Source organism: Chlorocebus sabaeus, chromosome 11 (genome assembly GCF_047675955.1).
Source record: "Chlorocebus sabaeus isolate Y175 chromosome 11, mChlSab1.0.hap1, whole genome shotgun sequence".
Classification (NCBI taxonomy): domain Eukaryota; kingdom Metazoa; phylum Chordata; class Mammalia; order Primates; family Cercopithecidae; genus Chlorocebus; species Chlorocebus sabaeus.
Window position 1 is genome coordinate 73311604 of NC_132914.1, and position 19305 is coordinate 73330908.

Consider the following 19305-nt stretch of genomic DNA (forward strand, 5'->3'; position numbering starts at 1 on the left):
AGGAAGACCCAAAATAAACAAATAAATAAACCTTGCTCATTAAAAAATGAGGCAGGAAAAAAAGGAACTGGAAGTTTACATACACCAAATAGAAAGGTAGACTCTAGAGGGATTTAAGACCTAAATGTAAAAGGTAAAACTATTCAACAGGAAACGTAGCAGAATCCAGGAGTGACTTCTTAAACAGTTTCAAAAGCACAAGCCCTAGGGCAAAATATTTTACTAAAATAAAACTTAACTGTTTACCAGCGGACTCCATGGCTAAATTAGTAGAAATGACACATTATTTAGAATGTCTAAAAACTGATAAGGGCATAATATTTGGAATACAAAGACTTTTGCAAAGCATTAAAAAAAAAAAAAATTGCAAACCCAACAGGAAAATGGAAAAAGGGTACCAATGGGCAACCAAAAAGGTTCAAGCATGATGAAGAAAAGCTAAAAACTCATTTGAAATCATAAAACACAAATAAGACAAAATGAGTCTGTACCTCTCAGACTGATTTAAAAATATAAACAAAAACACTACGAAGCTGGATGGTGCCAATTGCTGGCAGACAGAAGATGAATCCATCTTCTTGCACTGGGTACAGTATTTCTGGAAATCATGCTAGAAGCATAATGCTTAAAGGCTTGCATACTCCATGTAAGTGGCACTCCCACTGCTGAGTACACATCTCAAAGAAATTATCACACAGTTCCTTTACAGGCTATGTAATTGAATTTGTGTTGATAAAGGAGTCCATTGTAGGAAAAGCAGATAATAAAACACAGCGAACACACACCACACAGAACTAGGCAACATTCAGAAGCTACTAACTATAATTAACATATAGATAGCAACCTGAATGGATCTTAAAATCACAAAAAAGTTTTTTTAACGTGTAAGCTGCATAAGATATTCATGCTATTAGTAATGATTTATGTCACCAGTGAAATAAGAAATCTGTATTTCTTCTAATTCTGTGCATTTCTAACATACCTCTAAACAAATGTCTGAAATGCTTAAGATCAGTATACTTCCTATAAACTTGAACCACAATAAACTTTAAAAGACCAATGTAAACAGGTGGTACTAAGCACAATTTTAAACTCCCAATAATCCTATACTGGATACTAACAGACAACAGGTTTCTACTACTGCATACCTAAATCCTAGATGGTCTTAAAAACAGATACGCCTGCAACGTTGATTGATTATAGAAAGATAAATAAGGACCATGGAAAAGGAGAACTTGTACCTTTCAATGTATCCTGTTGGTGTTTCTACCAGACCATCAAGTCTTTCTTGAAGGGCTGCAAGAATCTGAGGATTTTGCATCATCTGAACAGTTAGCTGACGTGCTTTAAAAAAAAAAAAGGGCATCGAAAGAAGGATTTTATGAAAATGTATTATGCTTTTTTAATAGGACAATCCAATCTCATGAAGTTTTCCTAACTGGCCCATAAATTGCTGGTGTATCTAATGAGTAGAGACGGGCAGGGCAAGCTAAAGAGAATACACTCTAGGAAAACCCAATGTTCAGGAATAATTCAGATTCCTAATCTATCCCTAGTCAAGGCATTTCTCAAGGTCATTGCCACAACTACTATGAACAATATCCTTCCTCTTCCTGGTATCTTGTGTTTCACCCACCTTGCATTTTAGGAAGCTTAAAGCTTCATTCAGATGCCTATCTATGACTCTTGACAGTCCTTTGAATGCAGACAACACGTATCAGAAAAACTGCAAATATATTGACAGTTTTAGGCCCAGGAGAAAGGTGAAGTGAGTGATTTGAATGTTTATGTTTGATGCTTGTGTAATGTATTTCTATGTGTATGAATAAAGTTAATAGTTGAGACAGTCAACAGTTGCAACTGAAGCCAAACAAAATGTGGTTATAAATGGCTTTTTAAAAACATAATCCAAATATACACCAGATTTTTACAAAACAAATTACGCTACTAATCTTCTCTTCATCATCAATACAGTTATTACACAAAGTGCCATAAACTTAATTTTCCCAATTATGTTTTTGGAGGTCAATTTACTTCTGATAATAATTCAATTATTGGATGATGTACAGCCAGGATAACCAATATAGATTTTTAAATATCAATATTGGTCAATGAGGATACAGTTCTGTATCTGTTAAGAAAATGTTACAAAATGAAAGCTGAAGCTATTAATACAAGTTCTGAAGTCTTTTCACAATTAACTTCCATCTGGCTTAAAAATGAAAAGATGAGTCATCAGGTACCTTAATATTCTTGGCCCAGATCTACAGGACATACCCTAAGCAGTACAAGCCCCCACCACCACTCCTTTTAAAAAGTATCTGCTAAAATAAATTGTGAATATTACCTACATTTAATAAATGGCTTTTCTGCTTGAAGGAGTGGATTTTTAAGAAGACACACACTACATGTTCTCTACAAAATTAAACACTAAACATACTGTTATAAGCACCACATCACAACCTGTAACATTTTAAAATTCAGACAGAACTCATGGGCAGCTGTTTGACACAGGTACACCAAGTCGCTCCAACAGTGCAGGATGCAAACAATGACTTTTGAGTCACTGTATCTATACCTAACCTCTCCTTTCTCTCTCTCGAACAAATACACACACACACACACACACACACACACACACACACACAGTTTCTAGAGGTATGGACCAGTAGATAAAATGGGACAATGAGAAGGGTCCAAAAAAACAGACTAGTACTTATAACTACCCTCTAGTAGACATGTGCCAGCAATCATTGGCTCCTGAAGTAATTTAAAGTAATACCTTTGATTTTTGTTTCTTCACCAGTTTCCTCTTCTTCTACTTCTTCAACATCATCCAAATCTTGATCAAGTTCAGACTGTTCTTTGCTATAATATCATAGTATCACACCAAGGTTCAAATGTACCAATTACCAAAAAAAATTACAGAAAAACTTAAAATTCATTTTCAAAATTAGTATCTCTTTCAAAGACATGAAATAGGAAATTCAAAAGGTAATTCCATTTTCTAACTTCAGATGTAAACAAGTACAAACTGGAAGTGTTTAAACTTTCATTAAAAGCATCTGGTCAAATGTGAAGTTTATACTTTTCAAGCTTTATGAAATTGATTTTGTAGGTTTTTGGGGAATGTGATGTCAACAAGCATGTGCATTCAACCCAGTATCTACTGATTTTACTTTTTCTTTTTAGTAACAACATCCTCATTTTATATGAGATGGCAACACACCAACCTAAAAGTCTACATTTCCTAGCCTACCTTCAGCTAGACTATTTTGGCAGCAAGATAGAAAAACAGAAGTGCTGTATTTCTTTGAGGAAGTATCCTTAACAGGAAAGCAGACAGCTGGGAAGCCTTTATCTTAATCCCTTCTCCCCCTCCCACTTAGAATATTAATGTGGTGGCTCGAGCTCCAGCAGCCACACTGGACCAGGAGGCATCCTAGGGAATGAAAGCCACCAGCTAAAGAAAAAGGAGTAAGGAAAAACAGAAGAATCCTGGATCCCTTATGGCTGTGGAGCAACTATACCAGCCTATACTATCTTTGGACTTTCCTTTTCTTTACTTCATAGTGGAGGTTAAGAAAGAATAAAGTGAAGACTTCAGAGTCTAGCTCTTGTTTAGAACAAAGCCAAGATGACAGCACCATTCAAAGAGAAAGTTAAAAAGCAGTAAGATAGCATCCTTCTCATTTCGTCTTAAAAAAAAAATCACCAAAAGTCAAATTTTCGAAAATGAGATTATATCTAGCATTAGAAAGGAAAATAAGGATTCCAAAGTCAATATAAAAGGTCATCGTACAATTCCTGTGTGAATTTTTTTTTTAACATTTGGATGAGAAATATAGTTGCTTTTGTGCTTAAACAGCATTTGAAAAATTAGTTTTCCATAGGGACAAATGATGACTTAATTTTCATACAACTACAGAAAAAAATCAACTGTACTCTGCCAGCATAATTTAAGTTCCTGTCAACTGAGGGAAAGAATTCAGTCTTCAGAAATGATACATATTATTTCTGAAAGTTTTTTTTTTTCTTTTTTGAGACAGAGTCTCGCTCCACCCAGGCTGGACGGAGCACAGTGGCACAATCTCGGCTCACCGCAACCTCTGTCCCCCAAGCTCAAGCAATTCTTGTGCCTCAACTTCCTGAATAGCTGGGACTACAGGAGTGCGCCACTGCACATGGCTAATTTTCGTATTTTTAGTAGAGACACGGTTACACCATGTTGGCTGGGCTGGCCTCAGGTGATCCTCCCACGTCGACCTTCCAAAATCCTGGGATTACAGGCATGAGCTACCACGCCCAGCCTATTTCTGGAAGAACTTTGAGTTAGTATAAACTTTAAGTGTTTCATAAGTACGCACACTTAAGGGCCACTGGTTACAGATAATTGGAGCAACTCCTCCTCTAGTGTCTTTAATCATTTATTGAACATCTATATGCAAAGGCTTTAAAACAGCTGTCCACAAACTATGTCCATGTGGCCAAATCCAGCCCACCCTACTATTGTAGATAAAATTTTATTGGAACACAGATGTACTACATGTATGTATTATTTGCTTTCACACTACATCAGCAGAGTTGAGTACAGTCATCCCTCAGATTCTATGGTAGACTGGTTCCAGGAAACTTCCCTACCAAAATCCTGGGATGTTCAAGTCCCTTATATAAAATGGCACAGTAACTGCAACTAACCTACGCACATCCTCCTGCATACTTTAAATCACCTCTAGATTACTTATAATAATACTATATACAATGTAAACATTATGTAAATAGTTGTATTATGCTGGGCCAGATGAAGTGGCTCATGCCTACAATCCCAACATTCTGGGAGCCAAAGCAAGAGGATCACTGGAGGCCAGGAGTTCAAGACCAGCCTGAACAACACAGTGAGAATTCTCTATTAAAAACAAAACAAACAATAGTTGTTATGTTCTACTGTTTATTTGCATTTATTATTGTGCTATTATATTTTATTGTTTTTTACCCTAATATTTTATATCTGCAGTTGGTTGAATTCATAGATGCAAACTGAACCCACAGACACAGAGGGCCAACTGCAGTTAAGAGAATCATGCGGCCCAAAATGCTGAAAATGTTTACCACCAAGTCTTTTACAGAAGAAGGTTTACTGACTCTGGTTTTCAAGAACAAGAATCCCTTCTGACTTCCACCCTCCCAGGACTAACAAGCATCCAAAATTAAATAATAAGGAAGAGGGAAATCAAGTTGTCACAACCAATTTGCTCTTTTTAAAGTTTAAAATGAGAATTTCAAAGTTAAGATGGCAGATACCACAAACTCATCTGATCTTAATCTCTAAAATCTACACTAAAATTATGATAAAGGGTTTTTTTGTTTTGTTTTGTTAGCAGACTAACACTGAAATCAAAGAAACAAGGGCAGCAACATTTTGGAAGCTGGAAACCAGACAGGTGACAATTTCATTGAGAGAACTGAAATCTAAGATTAGCAGTGGGGAAAGCTGAGAAGCAGTCCAATCACAGTCTTCAAAAGGATAAGAACTGGTGGTACCAGGTACATTTCTAGAACTAGGGCAAGGGGTGGGGCAGGAGAGAAGGTGGCTAAAACAAGAAAGTAAAAACTGATAAGCAGTTAAATCATTACATCTTCTCTTCTACACTAGCAGACATATTCAGTTTCCTCTCGGAAAGGGTAAAATTCAGAACTTGGACTGGAAGACAACAGACACAGTTAACAGTATCAAAGATATAGGACTATGCACACATTAGAATGCTAAATGTAGAGCCTCCTCTACATTTAGAGAAACACCAGAGGCCAGATCTTTACCCAGACACTGTTCAATGATTAATCTGACTAGTCCAGAGGAAAAAAAAAAAAAACCATTCTAACACTGGGGTTTCTAACAAATGCCCACTCTGGTGACCCTACACTGAAATCCCAAATTAACGAGCCTCCCCCTTCAACACTCAAATTTTCCAATCAATTTTCTTTTTTAATCATCTCTGAATTGTCTCTGCACCCCACCCAACCCAATCTTAATGAGCAGCCAACCAAGTATTGATTTATATTTTAGGAAAGCGTCTTAGATTGAGACCAAAAAAGAAAGAAAATGTAAGAGCAAATGGACTATAAAGATGGAAGAAATATCAAGACAAACGAGATTATCATCAGTGAAACAAGGACAGGATGCTATTTTAAAAAACAAAACAACAACAAAAAAAACCAGGAAGAATAAAGCAGGTCTTGGAAACTAAAACAACAGAAATCTTAAAACTCAACACGAGCTGAAAGTCTTCAGTTCTGCCCAGAAAGAAGAGCAAAGAGACAAAGATGGAAAATAGGACAAAAGATCATGAGAAGACCAATCCAACACACAACACCTAATAGTAGCTCCAGAAAGAGAAAAAATAAATGAAGCAATCACAAAGTTAAATCAAGAATGTCCCTGAAACTAAAAGCCCCTGAATTGCTGCACTGAAAGGGTCCACCACTGAACATGTAATGTTAAAAGAAAAACAATAATGTGAAAATTTCAGAACTCTGAAGCCATAGTAGCTTCCAGAAAGAAATGTATATAAACTGTAACTGTATCTATTTCTTAATTATCACACACAAATAGTTAATTACAATGACTCTGAACTTCAACACAGCAACACTGGAAGCAAGGTGACAATGGAGCAATGCCTTCAAAATTCTGAAGAAAAATGATTCCCATCTTACTATCCTACACCCAAACTATCCGGCATAAAGGTAGAATAGTCATTTTGTGTCATGACATGTCTTAAAATAATTTACCTCCCTTGTACTATTCCAAGAAGGTACTAACACACCAAGAAAGCAATGGGAGATTTGGCAAACAAACCCAAGAGGAGAAACAAGGTGAAAACTCAGGAAGATAGTAAAATAGATCCAATGACAGCCATGTCACCAAGGTTAAGCAATCCAAATTAGAAGTGTGACACAGGAGACGATCATTTTGAGAACTACTATCACTAAAAATGCTGTTTCCACTCTTCTGGTTTGTTTAATGTTGAAGACAGAATGCATAAGAATGGCCCAAATTCTTATTTGTACTTCTATGTGTTGATCTTGTACTGAAGTTTCCACCCTCCCACTATCATTCGCTGATGCCTACAACAGCTATGGAAAATCATTTAGCAACCCCTCACTCCCAAGTGCTCTATTTTAACACGGGCTACTGTAAAATTACACACAACAAATCCTGTGCACCTCATCCCATTCTTCCTGACCCTGTTTCTGTAAAACATCCATCCACATTAGAATTCTGCCACATGCCAAACTGATTAAACCTATGCTTCCCAGGACACATGACCTTGCCCAATACTTCTCCATAAGTCTTTATAAAGCCTCAGAAAACTTGAGGCCAGACTATGACTCAGATAGTCTTTTTTCCTTGTTATCCTATCTTAGAGCCTTCAATTAACAGTGGCAAAGTGGCAATGTTGCTTTACACAGCTAATTTGGTGATCACTATTCAGATTTTCAAAATTAAACACTGGTTGAGAATTTATAGGTGGTAAAGCTCTAAAGAAAGCAAAGAAAGGAATTAGCAAAAGCCTGGATAGCACTTATATGTCTGCAAGGGAAAGGTGCAAATGAGAAGGGGCACACAAGGCTTCTGATAGTAATGTTCTATTTTTAACTTGTCTTAATATTCCTTAAGCTCTACATATAAATACATTTTATACATATTTTGGGTGTTTGGTACATTACAATGCAAGCAGTAAAATCTTTGGGAAATATATACAATAAAAATGAATTCTGCAAGTATTTATAATCCATTATCATGCTCTGCACTTTCTTAAAAACAGTGACAAATGGTTCAGTATATATGATGGTTTTGAATATATGATCATAAATATACTAATGATCATATATTCTATATTTTATCTTGAATACACTGCACTAGCCTTTTGTAAAAGTAGGTAGTAAGCATTAGTAACTACATTTTCATAATATATAATTCATGCTACTTGCTGTTAAGAACAGAGTACAAAGTGATGCCAAATCTCGGAAAAAGAACCAACTCTCTGCCACTTACTTGTCAATGTCTGCCATGTTGTAAGAACTCCAAATATCTATGGAGAGAAACATCAATGTTAAAAAAAAGTATATGATTTATTTAAAAAAAAAAAAAAAAAGAAACCAAAACCCTTTAAACCAATACCATGCTGAAAACTATCCCAAGAAATGTCTATTTCCTTTAAAATACCATCAGTGTTAAGAAGAAAAACTCACGGAACATGCAAATTCTTCCTTAATAGTACTAAAAGTAATTTTTCAAAAGATATTATTTAAAACAAGAAAAGTTACCACTAAGCTTTTAGAATCTGTTGTATATAGACTATGATAATAGCACCATTGGTTAAAAAAAAAAAAAACCTAACATTTGCTAGACTCATAGGAAAGGAACAGTACAAAAGGATCTTCATTCAAATTCTTTCAACAACCAAGAAAGGTCAATTTCTGCTTAAATTTTTAGATTACTTAGCATCTTAAACAAATCCATTTTGTATTTAGCAATATTCATTTTTATGTAATTCATGTTTAAGAAAACCAAAACCTGACAGCTACTGTACTCACTATGCCCCCTAGATCTCTTTTTAAAGAAGATTTAATCCTTGGATCAAATAGCCATTTAGACTATTTCAAAAGCTGTGGGTCCCAATCTTAATGTCAGGTAAGCCTTCCCTATCTCTTCAAATGTACATGTACCTCATGTTAGATAACTGGCAACCACCAACCTCCAGCTTCCCCTAGATATGCTGGGGACATTGTCAAGACTTGTGGTTACCAGACCTGAGTAAGTTTACTGTTAAGACTGACCAGAGGGCATCCTAAGTTCCTTCTCACTAAAAGATTAGTATGAACCTGGAGAATACTGCTTTTAGAAAAATCTTAAAAGTAGATGTGCTATATTCAGGCAGCAAACAATGGTAGAATGCCACAGGTAATCTACAAATTACAAAAAAAACTAAACCAAGTTTTGATAGAATCCACATTAAAATCAAGTTTATCTTCTTAGCCAGGCACAGTGACACGAGCCTGCAGTCCCAGCAGCCCAAGAGGCAAGATCATTTGAGCACAGGAGCTCAAGGCCTGCCTGGGAAACACAGCAAGACCCTATCTCTAAAAAAGTGGTAATAAATAAATAGAATCAAGCTATCTGGTAAAAAAAAATCTTAGTACATATTTAATCCACAAAATCCTGTATGTGTTTACTTTCATAGCAACGTATTATGCCTATGAACAAAGAGTTGCAAATGGAAAAGATCCTGATTTTAGCAATTAAGTGCTAATATTTGGGGGAAACGGTATTACTGACCTAGTACTTATACTTCAGAGTAATTACAAAGAGAATTTTTCTTCCTAATGTATTTAACTCTGTAAATATTCTGTATTTGTTGTAAATAATTCCTAATAGTACTGATGAATTTTTCTAGTGATACTGGGTAATGAGTCAGCATTTACAAAGTGTTTAGCAATTATGAATACTAATCAAAAATAAGAAAAATACTGAATCTCTGACATCAAAGAAATGCAAGTAGGATTCCAGTTTGTCTATCACATCATCAATAATTTCCTTTTAATACCGAGAAACTTGTGCACATGCATCCTTATTTCTGGCTATTGTTCTTTCTGGAGAGCATTCTGACAATAGGAATATCAAAAGTCTTGAACATGTCCATCTCAGCCAGGCACCGTGGCTCACACCTGCAATCCCAGCACTTTGGGAGACCAAGGTAGAAGGACCGCTTGAGGACAGGAGTTCAAGCCAAGCCTTGGCAACACAATGAGACGCTGTCTCTTAAAAAATAAAAATTAAAAAAACAAAATATGTCCATCACCAGATTTATTCACTTACGAGATCTACCATGAAAAAATTACAAAGAATCTAATGCCTTTGCTTTCCATGTTCACCTAGAAGGTTCTTCCACAGCTCTGAACAAGTCTTGCACATCCTTTGGCTCTCAGTTCAAAGTTTCACTCCCCAGAGGTGCTTTCTCCAACCTGCAGATTCTGGTTAAGTAAGATTTCTTGGTTGTACACACACTCCTGTAAAGCTTTCTTTCCACCATAAGATGTCTCAGTCTGTAATTATAAATTAGGGTGACCTATGGTCTGTCTCTCCCAACTGACAAGATTCATGATTACAAGAATTAAATCTGATCTTGCCAATCACAGTGTTGTCTTCTTTGGGGTAGCACACAAAGCTTATTATAAACTTAGTACTATATATAGTATTATAGTACTATAATGTGCATAAATGGAATGCTTTGCAGTCACAAATGAAACATATCTGAGTTGATATGAAGGAATACCAAAGCAAGGTAGAGAATGTATGCCAAAATCCCATTTGGATATGGGGGGGAAAAAAAAAAATATATATATATATATATATATAAAATCTCCACTCACATATGCACATGCTTTAAATATAAATAAAACCTTTTTAAAAACATACACCAAAAACCTAACCAGAGTAACCTAACGAGAAAGAAGGGACTGGGGGTAATGAGAACTAATTTCCCATTCACTATTATGGTCATGTGCGGATTATATGTTCTGAGAAATGTGTCTTTAAGTGATTTTATTGTTGTTCAAACATCAGAGTATACTTACACAAACCGAGATGGTATAGCCTACTACACACCTAGGCTATGATACAGACTATTGCTCCCAGGCTACAAACCTATACGGCATGTGACTGTACTGAACACAGTAGGCAACTTTAATGTAATGGCTAAGTATTTATGTGGTGCATGACTGCATTTGGTTTTCCAATACACAGATTTATATAATAATTTCCAATACACAAATGTATTCTGAAATTTTCTGGGTTTAATATATAGTGTCTAGTAAACCCAGCAATTGTCAAAAATAGAAACAAAACCCAAAACTTCCAAATTTAATTTTTTATAACATTTTAATGTGCTCACAGAAGAATGGCTACACTGTTAACCTCAATGTCCATTTGCAGCATTATATTTATAGTTTAAATTCTTAAAATGAAACTTTATCTTTAGTAAAGAGGATCCAAGACAGAACATTTAAAGAACATTAACAGGAGGCATTTACTCCTCCAGAGAAGGCTGCTCTAACCTGCCCATTCTGGCTACGTTGTATTTCTTGGTTGTAAGATAGACCTAATTTTCTAGTCAGTTGTAGTCAGATCATTTGGGCTGACATCAACTTTGTAGCAATCCACAAACTAAGGCAAACAACTTCTGGCTCTATTTCATCATCTATATAAAGTAGAAAAATATCTGAGGGAGTAGGACCCAAAAATCTGCAGTCTAAACAAAAAACTCAGCTTCTGAGAGGTGGTTCTCAGGCAGACCACATTGACAAACACAAGTTTAGGTTAATACCTGTGTTAATTTTTTTCTGTAGTTGACATTAAATAAAATCAGTGAGAATCTTATTTGTTAGACATTAAATTGCATTCCAAGATCTCTGTGAAAAACTTTCATTCCTGAAAGCAACAAACTAGATTATGCAGATCAATTCTACCAATGAAAAATAAGGCTGGACGCAGTGGCTCATACCTGTAATCCTAGCACTTTGAAAGGCCAAGGCAGGCGAATTGCCTGAGCTTAGGAGTTCAAGACCAGTCTGGGCAACATGGTGAAACCCAGTCTCTACTGAAACACAAAAAATTAGCCAGGCATGATTGCGCACACCTGTAGTCCCAGCTACTTGGGAGGCTGAGGCAGGAGAATTGCTTGAACCCAGGAGGAGGAGGCTTCAGTGAGCCGAGATCACACCACTGCACCCCAGCCTGGGTGAGAGCGAGACCCTGTCTCAAATAAAAAAAAAAAAGAAAGAAAGAAAGAAAGAAAAATAATTAAAAGTAGAGACTTTTTTAACAAAAACATTTTTTAAAAAAATCTTAAAAGCACCGAAATACTAACAAGATAGTAAGGAATTACCAGTCCAAAACGGAAGGCAAAACAGGAAGCAGAAGGAAGGCACTTGCACACTAAGGTCAACTGCCAATTATCAGCAATGTGAACTTTGGTTTTAACCAAAGTTAAAATTCTGGGCCTGTCCAAGATGGGTATCTTTATGGCAACTCTCCCAAATTAAGCAGGAACCCCAAAATGCTATATCCTCAAGAATAAATTCATTCTAATGGACAAACAGCCCCAATTTACCTCATCTGTATTGCCCTCCAAACCCCAACCTATGTACTTAAAATGACCTGTCCCTGGTATATTTAGACACCTGCACATCCAAATATAAATGAAAGCTTCCTTCTAGACCTTAAAAAATTCATACAAGTAATTTTCACAACCAACAGGAGAAACAGAAAATAAAACAGAAATCAATCCTACACAAAGACTTAAATACTGTCATACAGACTACAAACAAATATATACCTATAGGCATAGTAAGCCTGGCTGTCTTTGATCTAAGTTTGAAAATACACTGTCTGCAAGGAAGTCATCTATTAAAGGTGATGTAACAAATTTGTAAAACTAGAAGTTCCAGAAATAAAAATAACTGGAATCAAACTAAATGGGCTGGCTTAAGAGTAAGATAAACAGCTGAAGAATTAGTGACCTGAAATGAAGCTTAGAAGAAAACTTTCAAAATATGGTAGAGCCACAGAATCTGAAAGACTGAAAATACTGAAAAGAAAAGACATTTTAGGATCCAAAAAAGCCTAATAAAGACTTCATACAAGTTCCAAGAGCAGGAGGATGGGATATTTGAAGACGTTAATATGCAAGAATTTTCCATTTCCTTAAGTGATGAAAGACACTAATCCACAGATTCAGGTAGCCCTACAAATCAAAACCATAAAATAAAGAACCCATATATATATATATATATATATATATATATGGTTTATTTATCCAGCTCAGGATATATCGGTAAAAAGGCAAGATAGCAAAAACAAATTCATCTCAAAAGCACACACAGAAAAGGTAGATTAACTTCAAAGCCACAAAAAGACTGACAGCTGTCTTCTCTTCAATAAGACACCAAAAGACAACAGAATCCTCTATATGTTGAAAATAACTAAGGCTCTTAATATCCCCAACCCGGTGGCTCAAGCCTGTAATCCCAGCACTTTGGGAGGCCGAGACGGGCGGATCACGAGGTCAGGAGTTCGAGACCATCCCGGCTAACACGGTGAAACCCCATCTCTACTAAAAAAATACAAAAAACTAGCCGGGCGAGGTGGCAGGCGCCTGTAGTCCCGGCTACTTGGGAGGCTGAGGCAGGAGAATGGCGTAAAAACCTGGGAGGCAGAGCTTGCAGTGAGCTGAGATCCGGCCACTGCACTCCACCCTGGGCGATACAACGAGACTCCGTCTCAAAAAAAAAAAAAAAGAAAAAGAAAAAAAGAATACTATCCCCAACCAAAACATCTTTTAAGAACAAAGGTGAGGCCGTGTGCAGTAGCTCACATCTACAGTCTCAGCACTTTGGAAGGCTGGGTCAGGAGGATCGCTTGAGGCCAGGAGTTCAAGGCCAGCCTGGGCAATATAGATCTTCTCTACAAAAAATTTAAATGCCTGTTGTAGTCCTAGCTACTTGGAAGACTGAGGCAGGAAGATCACTTGAACCCAGGAGTTTGAGGTTACACTGAGCTATGATCATGCCGCTGCACTTCAACATATCTCCTTAAAAAAAAAAAGTAAAAGACAGTTTCAGAATAAAACACTAACCAAGGTAGCATGTATTGTCAGGAAAAAATAGACTTCAAGGAAAAACACTGAGATAAAAAGGTCACTTTATAATAAAAGGTTCATACATATATGGTGTATATAAGATCTCAAAAGACATAACTGACCCTAAAAACATGCCTGAAGGATTTTTTTTTTTTTGGAGACAAGGCCTTGCTCTGTTGCCTAGGCGTGATACAGCTCACTGCAGCCTTGACCTCACAGGCTCAAGTGATCCTCTCTCTCTCTCACCTCAGCCTCCTGAGTAGCTGGGACTACAGGTATGCATGCACCACCACACTCAACTAATTTTTAAAAATTTTTTTGTAAAGACAGAGTGTCTCACTATGTTGCCTAGACTGGTCTGGAAATCCTGTGCTCCCGCCTTGGCCTCCCAAAGTGCTGTGATTACAGGTGTGAGCCACCACGCCTGGCCTCCTGAAAGCAAATCTTCCTTCCTAAACTGAACCAAAAACAAAGAAAATATTCCACCGAAGCGGGGAGGCAACTGACTGAACTAGATACATAGAGCTGACATAAGGCTAAGAAACCATTACCCAACTGCAGTCACGTAACATTTTAGTCAACCCAGGACTGCATATACAACGGTGGTCCCATAAGATTATAATGGAGCTGATTCATATAAAAGTATGGCACTTACAATTATGTACAGTACATAATACTTGATAAGGGCAATAAATGACTTATTGGTTTATGTATTTACTATGCTTTTGATGGTTAGAGTACACTCTAACTTATTTTTTTAAAAGTTAAAACTGCCTATGGTATTCAACACAGCAACATGCTATACAGGTTTGTAGCCTAGGAACAACAAACAGGCTATACCATATAGCCTAGGTGTGTAGTAGACTGTACCATCTAGGTTTGTGTAAATACATTCTACGACATTCACAAAAGGATGAAACGACCTAATGATGCATTTCTCCAGAACATATCCCCATTATTAACCATGCATGACTGCATATGTAAACAAATTGTATGTTAGAAGACTTAATGACCATAACTGCTATACAGCTTTTCCCTAGAGCACAGTGAGATACAAGGTGGAGTGCTTCTGAATTCCATGCTGCTATGGTTTGAGTATCTGTCCCCTCTAAAACTCATATTGAAATTTAATCCCCTATGTGGCAGCACTGAGAGGTGGGGGTCTTTAAGAAGTGATTAAATCATGAGGGTTCCGCCCTCACAAATGAATTAATCCATTAGTAGATTAACGTATTTCTTTATAAATTACACAGTTTCCCACCAGGGGAACTGGAGATCCGAGCTACCCAGTTAGCACACTCAGCCCCCTCCCCATATGATACCCTGCACTGCCTTGGGAACCTTCAGAGTCCCCACAAGTAAGGTGCTCACCACATGGGGCCCCTTGATCTTGGATTTCTCAGCCTCTATAACTTCAAGAAATAAATTATTTATTCATGCTGATTTACAGTAGAACACTGTAAGTCAACATTCTTTCAAAACCAGTACAAAAATCATCTCATCATAAGTTATCATTGCTCACGTACATAACCATGGACGGGTTATTTAACCACTCTATACCTATTTCCTTGTTAAAATGTTGATGCTACCTATCTCTAAGTGCATTAAATGAGCTAATACACAGAATTTAAAACAATGCCTGAATAAAGTGTTGCCTACCACATTATTTACCCCTGTTATGCCCTTCTGTACCCTCTTCAGGAAGTAATTCCAAGACCAAAATTATAACTCTAGACAAGTGTGGTGGCTCACACCTGTAAACTCAGCACTTTGGGAGGCCAAGACAAGATCACTTGAGGCATTTAAGACCAGTCAGGGCAACACAGCAAAAGCCTGTCTCCACAAGGAAAAAATATATATAACCCTGTTTCCCAATAAAAATCAAAATGTACAAAACTTCTGAATAAGTAAAAATGTATACAAATATGCAGGAAGTAAAAGGCAGAGTTGGTAACCAAAGGTATAGAAGCCAATTTCTATGGCAAGCCCAGTAATGTACTCTAATGTTCTGCAGTCATTGAGCTAAACAACTTACATATGGATAGGTGTAAAGTAACAAGTCTCCTTCTAACCCCCATACTGCCCAAAAACTTATTTAGATGAAACCAGTTTGAAACGGAACTTAAAATCATCAATTGTAACAGGTTCCTTTGTGCAAACGTTGTATTACCCTATGCCCCCTTTACCTTTTTCTTCCTTCACAGCTCTCATCACAATTTGACATTTCACATCTAAGCAACCAATTTGCCTCTTTTGCTCATAAGATACATGTCCATACAGGTGCCAGATAGTTACCCAAAGAATAAACTGAGAACACAAGTAATTACAGGTTTGATTAAACTTGAAGATCTGAATACATTGATCATTAATATTTTGATATTGATGAGGTTTCATTCTAATCCTTCATTTCAAATTTACAACCAAGAAGTAAACAAATAAAATACTGTATTTTGACATCTTCAGACCTTTTAAGTCCAACAGATACTGCTTCTGTAGCCCCTTCTACAAAAAGACCCTTAGTTTTTAACATATTTTCAGCAACTTAGAATCAACTCAGTTACCAGGAGCCAACAGGAGCAAGCTGAATAAAAAGAGATGGCACTTTGGATTACATTCGTCATGGTACAGGTATTCTTTTCAAAAATCTCATTAAAGACCAAGTGCAGTAATTTACCATATTCGGTATTAGCTTTATAATTCTGCAAATCAATGGGCCTAATATGAAAATAGGTACTTTCTAGCAGATAAAATTTAGAAAAATATTCAAATCGGTATACTGAAAACTTTTAAATTTCTATTTATTAACATAATGTTGACTTGGAAGGAGAATCTATAAGTCAGGTTTTATGATAGAAGATGTCCAAGTCCACCTACTAGGGTTTAGTTCCACATATTCTCCAAAGGATAGTATTCTTAGAACTAAACTATAGATTTAAGCCATTTATTTAAAGTTGGGCAATTCGAACAAGCTTGAAACACAAGAGTGCCTTGAAAATAACTGTAAATGTCATTTATTTCCCTTTGATTTTTAAATGGTAACCCATACGTAAAAGGTTTTTCCCTTATTCAATCACAGGTCATGTGTATTACTTCCAAAGTAAATATTAATTTAAGTGAGTTAATTCCATTAACTCCAAAGTGAGTATTAATTTAAGCTGACCAAAAAAAGAGGACCCAGATACCCGTTTCCAAAGATGTTTTGAATCCACCTATTTTCAAAAGGCCAAATTTCATTTTACAGCTCTTCTGAAACCAGGGAAGCAGTGTAAATTTTTAATTGCAGTAGTGAGATACCTTAAAATGTTAGCAGTAATATTTTTAAAATGTAGTTGTTTCAGAACTGATCGGTGACCGTCTAAAATAGGGGCTCCTTGAGGACATCCTGTGCCTGGTTCTTTTTGTACTCTCAAAGTCTAGCCTTCCAAGATAGGACCTCAGTCCCAGCCTCCCTACACTGCCATCCCCGAGATCTTTAGGGGACTGGGGTTCATTGACAAGGGTGCAGGCTACAAACTTGGCTAAGTTTATATTAATACCTCATTCCATCCCACCTCCCATCTTAAAAAGGCAACAGTTAAGTATCTTATTCTAGTGATTTCAATAAACGAACTAATTTATAAGTAAGCCAAGAACAATTAAAGTCACAAAGGGCCAAACTTTTTATTTTCATCTAAGAACCGTTTGCAGGGGTGGTCCGATCTTTTGGCTTCCCTGTGCCACATTAGAACTGTCTTGGGCCACACGTAAAATACATTAACTAGTTGATGAGCTTTTTCAAAATAATAATAATAATAATAAAGCTTATGAATTTGTGTTGGGCCACATTTAAAGCCGTCCTGGGCCGCGGGTTGGAAAAGCTTGGTTTAGGGGTTTAGATCGATTAGGGTCAATACTCCCCAAATAAAAAATCCTGATCAAGACACCCATCTAACTGTACCTGGGAAACACAACAACAACCTTTTGCTAATAACAGTTAACATAAGCGCTATATACGCGTTAACTTTTTAAAATACTAGCAGTGGAGGCCCTTCCTCATCATCAGCTAACATCCACAATCTCCGGTACCAATAAAAAGATTAAGACCAAAGAGAAGCAGGGAGGAGTTTGAAACCCAGGGACAGGGCTTACTAGCTTACTCTCCCTTTTCACGTTCCACCGTCTCTACAACTTTCAAAGTAAGGATAGCCCGAGGGCAAGGGTCTCCAACCAGGCCCAGCCGGTGGCCACGAAGCCCATTACCACGTGTGGAGGGAAGCCGCCGGGGGGTTTCCCCTCCCCGCGCGGCCGCCCCCAATGGGCGGAGAGCCCGGGAGCGTCGCAGTCTCCCCCGCCCCCTCCCCGCCTCGGGGCCTCGTCCCTCCACAGCCCCTCCCTCCCGTCGGAATTCGCAGCCTCCGCCGTTCTTTCATCTCCCAGCGGCCTCCCTCCTGGTATTATTTTTGAGGGAAAAGCAGGGGGGTGTCGAAAAGGCGACCGGCTCTGCACTCGGCCCGGCCCGTACGCCGGGGGCCTCCCGGTCCCCGCGGCGCAGTCGACTCTCAGGGCACCCGGGCGTCACCGCGGCCTCGCTCCGGTCCACGCGGAGAAGACGGTGGAGCTCAGAGAACCTCACGCCGCCAGGCCGCGCCAACCCCTACGTCGCCTCAGCCGTCCCAGATAAAAGCGCTGGTCGGCCCTAGGGCCCCTCTCAGGCTCCGGGGTCTGGACTCCGCGGTCCTGTCTGACCTCACAGGACGACCCTGGAGGCCCTGGGCGGCCAGCGGCCCCGACTCCCCGCTCCCAGTCCCTCTATCCCTCCAGCCCTCCCATCTGCGCAGGCCGCCCAGCGAAAACTACGTTCCCCCTTCCCTTCCAGGCCCCCATCCGTTACCGGCGGCTAGTATGGGGAGCCAGGCGGCCGGAGCTGCGCAGGCAGTGACTCAGGGCGGCAGCGGCGGCGGGAGGAGCAGGAGGCGGCGCCGCGAGCAGATGGCGCTAAAAAAGACCCAAGAGCCCGCCGCTCGCGCTCATATACAATTAGCGTCAGCACGTAGGGCCCTCTCGCCGCCCTCCCCCCGGCCTTGTAGTCTCCCAGCAACGCGAGCGAGAGGCGGGTCCAGGCCGGGTTGCCTAGCAACTGAACCGTCCTTCTTCCCCGGCGACCTCCATACCGCAGCCGAGGACTCCTGCAGACCCTAGGACTCCTGCAGCCCCGAGGCCCAGGCGCCGCGCTTGGGCTCCTCTGGTTCCCGCCGGTGTCTAACCTTTTCTGTTAAGCACCCCACCATCTCTTTTCTCCCCGCTGAGCCGGAAAGGAAATCTCAACCCCATCAGTTGTGGGGAAGGCCTGGCCCGCGTGCCCGGCGCCCGGCCCGCTCCGCCCCCTTCGGTGTTGTGCTGGGAATGCTGAGGGCGGGCGCTAGTCGCCTGGTCCCTCTCTCGCCGCAGCCTAGACGGCGGGCGCTCCCTGTCAGGGCCTAATTCCTGCAACTCGCCGGCCCCCGATAACTATTTTCCCTCCCCGCCTAAGAAAAACAGTTTTTTCCTCTAGACCACTTCGGCGGCCTCTTCTGCCTGTTTTGCTTCGGACTATGCTCGCGGGTCTCCGCGCCTTTAGGGGGTGCTCGTC

General features: G+C 39.0%; 1 protein-coding gene across 14 annotated transcripts in view; it reads right to left on the minus strand.

Moving 5' to 3' along the window:
• NAP1L1 (nucleosome assembly protein 1 like 1) overlaps positions 1-19059 on the minus strand; it is a 37819-nt gene extending 18760 nt beyond the window's left edge. For 6 of the 14 annotated variants that reach the window (XR_012094540.1, XM_073020958.1, XM_073020957.1 and 3 more), the window contains exons 1-4: positions 18941-19057; positions 8054-8090; positions 2783-2868; positions 1242-1344 (exon numbers count right to left, since the gene is read on the minus strand). Coding sequence is in view for 11 of the 14 variants with exons in the window: in XM_073020958.1 (XP_072877059.1) it covers positions 1242-1344; positions 2783-2868; positions 8054-8090; positions 18941-19007 (293 nt within the window). In the remaining 3 variants the exon portion in view is untranslated. Of the gene's footprint in view, positions 1-1241; positions 1345-2782; positions 2869-8053; positions 8091-18567; positions 18778-18940 lie in introns of those variants that run through there. The other 8 variants (XR_012094542.1, XM_073020961.1, XM_073020960.1 and 5 more) reach the window with 3 other exon arrangements.
• Between the last annotated feature and the right edge of the window lie 246 nt (positions 19060-19305).